This window comes from Lichenostomus cassidix, unplaced genomic scaffold, assembly GCF_008360975.1.
Source record: "Lichenostomus cassidix isolate B80296 unplaced genomic scaffold, HeHo_3.0 HiC_scaffold_46, whole genome shotgun sequence".
In the NCBI taxonomy this organism is placed as follows: domain Eukaryota; kingdom Metazoa; phylum Chordata; class Aves; order Passeriformes; family Meliphagidae; genus Lichenostomus; species Lichenostomus cassidix.
The window spans coordinates 790,936-798,872 of record NW_028147597.1 but is presented as its reverse complement, the minus strand read 5'-3'; the positions used below and the strand labels follow the sequence as shown (position 1 = coordinate 798,872).

At 55.2% G+C, this 7,937-nt stretch overlaps 1 protein-coding gene across 1 annotated transcript; it reads right to left on the bottom strand.

Annotated features, from left to right (window-relative positions):
* Positions 1–3,153: 3,153 nt before the first annotated feature.
* LOC146421892 (olfactory receptor 14J1-like) lies at positions 3,154–4,156 on the bottom strand. The gene has a single exon (XM_085046821.1). It carries the CDS (start codon positions 4,142–4,144, stop codon positions 3,227–3,229), a length of 918 nt encoding a protein of 305 aa, XP_084902947.1. The 5' UTR covers positions 4,145–4,156; the 3' UTR covers positions 3,154–3,226.
* Between the last annotated feature and the right edge of the window lie 3,781 nt (positions 4,157–7,937).

Below are 7,937 nucleotides of genomic sequence, written 5' to 3'. Positions count from 1 at the left end.
ACCGAAAGTGTGATTGGTCATTGGAATGGGCTGCCCAGGGAGATGGTGGGGTCAACATCTCCAGAGGTGTTTAAGAAAAGACTGGATGTGGCACTCGGTGCCATGGTCTGGGTAACAAAGGGCTGATGGGTCACAGGTTGGACTTGATGATCTGAATGGTCTTCTCTAATCTGGTTGATTCTGTGATGATTATGACACTGCAGGGCCCCAGGGAAGCAAGAGGCCATTGTGACACTGTGGGGCCTTGTGGAACTAAGAGGACCATAGTGACAGTGCAGTATGCATGGAACCATAGAGCTAAGGGGCCATTGTGACATTTTGGGTCCTCATGGAATCATGGAGGCCACTGTGACACTGTGGGGCCTTGTTGAACCAAAGAGCCATTGTGACATTGCAGGGCCTACTTTAACTTTGAGGCCACTGTGACACAGCAGAGCCTTATGGAACTAAGGGGAATCTTGTGACACTGCAGGGCCACATGGAACTAAGGGGCCATTGTGACAGTGCAAGATCTTGTATAACCAGGGATCCACTGTGACACTGCGCAACCAAGGAGTCCATTGTGGCACTCTGGGGCCGCATGGAGCCAGGGGATCACTGTGACACCATGGGGCCTCATGGAATCAAGATGACCATTGTGACATTGTGGGGTCTTTTGTAACAATGTGGCCATTGTGATGCTGTGAGGTGCAATGGAACCAAGTAGCCATTGTTACTCTGTGGGGCTTCATGGAACAAAAGAGATGAGTGTGAGTGTAGCACCTTGTATAAAAAAGGGACCATTGCTACACTGCCGGGACCCCTGGAATAAAGGAAACAATTTTGACACCGTGGGACCCATGGGACCATGAGGCCACTGTGAAACTATGGAAGCAAGGAGAGCTTTACTGCACAGTGAGACCTCATGGAACCAAGGGGCCTTTGTAACACTGCTGAGCCCAGGGAAGCAAGGGACTGTGAAACTATAGAGCTTCATGGAATCACAGAGACCATTGTTACACTTTAGGACATCATGGAACTGTAGCGACACCAAGCGGGCTGCAAGTGTGGATCTGCTGGAGGGCAGGAGGGCTCTGCAGAGGGACCTGGACAGGCTGGATCCAGGGGCCAAATCCAATAAGGTGAGATTTAACCAGACCAAGTGCCAGATCCTGCACTTTGGCCACAACAACCCCTGCAGTGCTACAGGCTGGGGACAGAGTGGCTGGACAGTGGCCAGGCAGAAAGGGACCTGGGGGCACTGATGGACAGCAGGCTGGACATGAGCCAGCAGTGTGCCCAGGTGGCCAAGGAGGCCAATGGCAGCTGGCCTGGGTCAGGAATGGTGTGGCCAGCAGGAGCAGGGCAGTGATTCTTCCCCTGTACTCGGCACTGGTGAGGCCTCACCTGGAGTGCTGTGTCCAGTTCTGGGCCCCAGTTTAGGAAGGACATTGAGGGGCTGGAGTGTGTCCAGAGAAGGGCAACAAGGCTGGGGAAGGGTCTGGAACACAAGTGCTGTGAGGAGTGGCTGAGTTTGGAGCTGGGGTTGTTTATCCTGGAGAAGAGGAGGCTCAGGGCAGACAAGGTGCAGTTAGGTCACAGGTTGGACTTGATGATCTCAAAGGTCTTTTCCAACCTCACTGAGCGTGTAATTCTCTGAAAGCACCCTTGAAGCAGTTGCAGGATGAGCCCTGTCCTCCTCTTGAGAAGGTCCAGCAGCCCATGGCCCTCAGCGTCTCCCCACAGGCCCCAAAGCCCATCCTGTCAGTCCTGCAGAGCCTCTCCAGCTCCTCCTCACTGCCCCACAACAGGGAGCCTCACAGCCACACACAGCAGTCCAGATGTGCCCCCTGGCCTGTGCTGCCTCTGGCAAGGGAACAGCACCAGGCACTGCAGGACCCTGCAGACAATTCATGAAGCACTTGTAGGATGATCCTGCTCACCAAGGGATGTTCCCATGGTGCCAAGTCAGGAACTGAAATGGGGAGTGGGGCCAGAGAGGAAAGGGCAAACAGGGATGGGCTGTTTGCAGGGGAGGGGACAGGGATGGGCAAGAGGACGAAATGTGGAGCAGGAGAGAGGAAAGAAAGCAAAGGTGGGGCAAAGGAAATGCTCAGGGCTGTTTGGGGGTGGCTGCCAGGCAGCCCTGGCTCTGAGCAACAACATCTGCAGTGGGACAGAAAACTCACAGCTCATGTGAACAAACTTTCTGGCTGACTTCAGAGGTCACAACAAAGCTGAGTGGTTTCCCTCCCATCCCCAGCCCTTGCTGGCCCCCAGGGCTGATGGTGTTTGTGCTCACTCAGGTTCATCTCCCCACACCAACAGCATGGGGTGCTCACGCCTGCTGTGTGCAATGCAAACAGGGCTCCTGAGCCAGTGCTGCCGTGTCTCTGCCTGGAAGGATCAAGCAGCTCTGGGAGCTGGGGGAGAGGCCAGGGCTGCCAAGGGGGGATGTTGTTGGCAGCTCCATGAGGACGCTCTGGGACGCTGCCCTGGGCTGTCCAGCGCAGTGGGGATGGATCAGCCCCTGCTCTGCTGCTCCTTCCCGGCTCCCCCAGGCACCTTGCAGAGCCCCAGCCATGCTGTTTGCCCCCTGCCTGCCCACAGCCACCCTGCAGCTGCTCACGGGGGTTTTCTCTGCTCAGCATTGGCCTGGGCGTGTTCTGGAGAGAGCCTGGGCAAGGAGCCTCGAGCCCCCAGGCCCTGCCCTGAGGCGTCAGCTGTGCCCCAGCAGTGCCCATGGCCTGTCCCTGCTGCAGCCCCGGCACTGCCACCCCCAGCACTGGCAGCGACCCCGAGAGCACTCAGGCCCTACAGCAACACGAGGGGCAGCAGGGCAGTGGGGCAGTGGCACGGGAGCAGCACTGGCAACACCAAGTGCTGCTGCTCCTTGGCACAGCTGCTGTGCCACCCCTGATCTGCCCCAGCTCTGCACACAGACATTGCTGCTGCAGCTCCACAGAAGGGAACAAAGGGGGATCTCTGGTGAAAACTTGGCTGGGAGTTCCTTTAGTTTGTTTAAAGCCACCGAGAGCACAGCTCCTCATTGACACAGTCTGTGGGTCACAGAAAAGGTGCAGAGAAACAAAATGAGAACTGGCACAACCAATGACCTTTATTTGTGGATGTTAAAAAACTAAAAGAAAGGGGGAAAAATCCGCAACCAAACCAACAAGTACTATCAAAGATGACTCATATAACAAGTAATTTGCAGAAATTGGCAACCAGTTTAATGTATCTAAAATCATCCAGTCATCAGTCTCCACACTGCAGCCTTGAGCTCCTGGTTCCTCAGGCTGTAGATGAGAGGGTTCAGTACTGGAGGCACCACTGAGTAAAGAACTGACACTGCTAGATCCAGGGATGGGGAGGAGATGGAGGGAGGCTTCAGGTTGGCAAAAATGGCAGTACTGAGGAACAGGGAGACCACAGCCAGGTGAGGGAGGCATGTGGAAAAGGCTTTGTGCCGTCCCTGCTCAGAGGGGATCCTCAGCACAGCCCTGAAGATCTGCACATAGGAGAAAACAATGAACACTAAACAGCCAAATGATAAACAGACACTAACCACAAGAAGCCCAACTTCCCTGAGGTAGGATTGTGAGCAGGAGAGCTTGAGGATCTGTGGGATTTCACAGAAGAACTGGCCCAGGGCATTGCCCTGGCAAAGGGGCAGGGAAAATGTATTGGCTGTGTGCAGCAGAGCATTGAGAAAGCCACTGGCCCAGGCAGCTGCTGCCATGTGGGCACAAGCTCTGCTGCCCAGGAGGGTCCCATAGTGCAGGGGTTTGCAGATGGACACATAGCGGTCATAACTCATGATGGTGAGGAGGAAATACTCGGCTGACATCATGAAGTAAAAGAAAAAGACCTGTGCAGCACATCCTGCATAGGAGATGTCCCTGGTGTCCCAGAGGGAATTGTGCATGGCTTTGGGGACAGTGGTGCAGATGGAGCCCAGGTCAGCCAGGGCCAGGTTGAGCAGGAAGAAGAACATGGGGGTGTGCAGGCGGTGGTTCCAGGCTACGGCGCTGATGATGAGGCTGTTGGCCAGGAGGGCAGCCAGGGAGATGCCCAGGAAGAGGCAGAAGCGCAGGAGCTGCAGCTGCCGTGTGTCTGCGAATGGCAGGAGGAGGAAGTGGCTGATGGAGCTGCTGTTGGACATTTTGGTCCTCTAGGCATTGGAACCTGTTGATGGAGGAAAGGACAGTTACAAGTCAGAGAAGACTATCCTGAGCAATGTCCAAGCCCTTTCTGCCAGCCCTGCCCCACTCTGCCACCCAATTTTCCTTTTCTCAGAGCTCATTCTCCAGCTCCATGCCTGGAGCTCTGCTGGGATCTGGCCCTGTTGCTGTGATAAGCAGAGGCTCTACCCATGGACACCGAGGAGTCAGCTCTGCTCTGCAGCAGTTTGGTCATGGCAATGGGGGACAGGGACCAGTCCTGGGTTGGACTTCATCAGACCAAACTGTCCCTGAGGCAGAGGAGCTTGGCAGCATCTCCTGTCCCAGGGCTAAGGAACAGTGACAGCCAAAGGCAATTTGAGAGAATTTCCTGCTGTGCTCAGGGAGAACAGAGAGAACTGTGCAAGGCAAGAGGATTGGCTGTAACTCAGTGAAGGGTGAGGGGAGCTGCTCTGCTGCTCCATCTGTTCCCAGCTGCCCTTTCTGAAATCAAGGGCACTCACTGTGTTCCCCTGAAAATCACCCTGACACAGCTGAGAGCAGAGGGACTCACAGCAGAGCCAAATGGCTCAGCCTTTCTCAGAGCCTCAGCCCCACTGCTGGCCAAGGACACTCCTGTCCCCCAGTGTCCCCTGGAAGGCAGCTCACAGCTTGGATGGACATCCTGAGGACACTCCAAGGGTCCTGGCCATGGAACTGCTTGAGGAGAGTCATTTCATTGCCAGCCTGCCAGCCTGCCCTGCCCAGAGCTGCCCAGGGCAGAGGGAGCTGGGACACCTCATTGCTGTGCTCACCCTGCACAGGAGGAGCCCCAAGGGCTGCGCCTGACCCTGCAGCTGCAACTGCCATTGCCAGAGAGCCTGTCAGCAATGCCAGGAGCAGCTGAGCAAGGCAAGGAGAGAGACAGCCCAGCCCTGAGGAAAAGCCTTTCCCTGCCCAGCCCTGCACAGCCCCTCGCAGGCAGCAGCAGTGCAGGACAGTCGCCCTCAGGCCCTGGTCAGCAGGGAATGGGCAATGGCAGGAGAGATGTCCTTCATCTCTGGTGCTGCTCTGCCAGCTCAGGAGGGAACTTAGGGCCCCGAGCCCCCGGGCTGAGGGCTGTGCTGGCTGCCAGGGGACACAAGAGCTCTGCTGCTCAGGGCAGCTGGCAGATCCCCTGCCCTGGCAAAGAGCCCTCAGGGCTGCAGGAGCTGCTCTGCAGGACAGCCCTGGGCACCCCTGGCTGCACCCCCACCTTCCCAGCCTGCAGCCATCCCTGGCAGCAGGAGCTGTCCTGCCCTGTCCCTCTGACGGTGCCCAGGGCAGCCCCGCTCTGCAGCACATCCTCCCCCAAACCAGAAACACCAGCAGAGCCATCCTTACAGTCATATCAGTGCTGTCATGTGTCAGCTTTAGGAGATCCCTGCAGCCAGAGACTTACTGTGTCAGAGGTTGTGCAGATTTCTCCATGAATAAGCTCAGAATTGTCCTTCCAGTTGCTTTAAGCCTCTGTCTGCTTCCCTCCTCTCAGGTACCTGCAGGCAGCACCCTCAGCCCTGCTGGGCTGGGAGAGAAACTGCTCCTCAGGAGAAATGTCTTTTTGAAGCTCATCTTGGTAGCCAGGAGTTCCCTCTGTGCCAGGAGCCCAGCCCAGCTCAGCAGCACAGCAACAGCACAAGGACTTTAATGAGCCTCTCAGGGCTTTCATGTTGTTTACATGAGACTCCGTCCCTGAGAGAGTGTTCAAAAAACTTGTCAAGAACTCAAAGTCAGATTCAAACTTCCAAGTATCTCACAGTTTCAATGTGTCCCACTGAGGGACACAACTGAGAAAGTGTCCCCAGGTTCCAGTTAGAGCAGAACACTGGAGGCAGTGATGACAGCTGGGGACAAACAAGGCAAAGGTGTCTCTGATGCTGAGCAAACCTGGATGTGTTTCAGGAATGCAAAGGGCCAAGGCCTGAGCCCCAGCCCCTGGCAAGGCAGATCCTGTCCCTCCCTCAGTGCTCAGGGCTCTTCCCGGGGCACTGGCATGTGGGGATGTGCAATGCCAAGGGCAGGACCATGGGGCAGCCCCTGCCAGGCTGCTGGGCAGGGACAAGGAGGCACTGAGGCCCCAGGGCTGCAAGGGTCACTTGTCTCCTCCTCATGGCCTCAGGGCCAGGGACAGCAGCCATGGCCAAAGTGCTGCACAAGTTGGCTCTGTCAGGGCCTTGCAGCTCCTGCACATCCCTCTGCCCTCTCCAGCCCAGGCTGTCCTACGCTGTCCATGCCCTGCGCCTCTGTCCCTGCAGGCTGTCGTCATCCCCCGGCTGCCCCACCTCGCTGGCCCTTCCTTTGCTGACAGCTCTGCGTCCTGCCTGCCTCTGCCTTGGCACACAGAGCCTTGGGCTTGATACCAGAAGGGTTAATTCCATTTTTACTGGGCCTGTGAACTTATAGCAGGGAAACAAAGCATGCAAGGTCTGCTTTCCCAGCGAGGATGGGTGGAAGAGAAAAAGAAAACATCTGGCTGAAGAGTGCAGTGATAGAAAAAATAAGGACTGGATCTGGGAATTTGAGATGGGTTTTATGGTAATGGGTAAATTGTAATACACATGTAGCCACTGTAGATAAACAACACACTTGTAGAATCATGAGTCAATGTAATGATAGGAGTTATCCCCCATTGGACCTCACGCCTGAATAAATGATGCCCTCTTTGACACCAAATTAGTGTTAAGGAGTCTTATTCTGATATTTCAGAGATTTGGTGACAGCAGGGCCACACAGCACCAAGGAGTCCACTGTGACACTATGGAACCTCATGGAACCAAAGAGCCCATTCTGACAATGTGTGACAATTGGCTCCATGGAACCAACTGTCCATTGTGACAATACAGATCCAAGGAGACCATTGTGACACTGAGGAAGGTCATGGAACCAAGGGTCCACTGTTACATTGGAGACCCCTTTGAAACCAAGGGGACCATAGTGACACAGTGGTTCTCCATGGAAGGAAGGGGCCTTTCTGATGCTGCTGGGCCCCATGGAACCAAGGGCACAATAGTGACACTGTGAGGCTCCAAGGGACCAAGGCAGCATTCTTACACTGCAGAACCAAGGAGACCACTGTGACACTACAGGGCATCATGGAACCAAGGGTCCATTGTGACACAGCAGGTACTCATGAAACCACGGAGGCCATTTTTACACTTTGAGGCCTTGCAGAACCAAAAGACCATTGTGATACTGTGGGGCTCAATGGAACCAATGGAAACTATTGTGACACTGCAGGGCCTCATGGAATCATGGAGACTATTTTGACACTTCAGGCCTCATTGAACCAAGGAGTCCATTGTGACACTACCAGACCTCATGGAAGCAAGGAACCATTGTGACACTACAGGGCCATGTTGGGCCAAGGGACAGTTGTGGCACTGTGTGACACCATCGAAACCAAGGAGACCACTGCGACACTCTGGGCCCCACAGAACCAGTGGGGCCATTTTGACACTGCACAGCCTCATGGAACCAAGGAGAGCATTGTGACACTGCACAGCTTCAAAGAACCAAGGAACCACCAAACAATGGTCACTGTGGAGGCCATTGGAACCAAGTGGTGCATTGTGGCACTGTTGGGTCCCATGGAACCAAGGAGCCATTGGGACAGTGTAGGGTGTCATGGAACTAAGGGGTCACTGTGACACTGTGGGAGTTGATGGAAACAAGGAATCCATTGTGGCTTGTGGGGACCCCATGGAACCAATGATCCACTGGGATAATGTGGAGCCAAGCAGTCCATTGTAATACTGT

Coding starts and splice junctions, on each gene's coding strand:
- LOC146421892 (XM_085046821.1), bottom strand. CDS start 4,144: ATGTCCAACAGCAGCTCCATCAGCCACTTCCTCCTCCTGCCATTCGCA.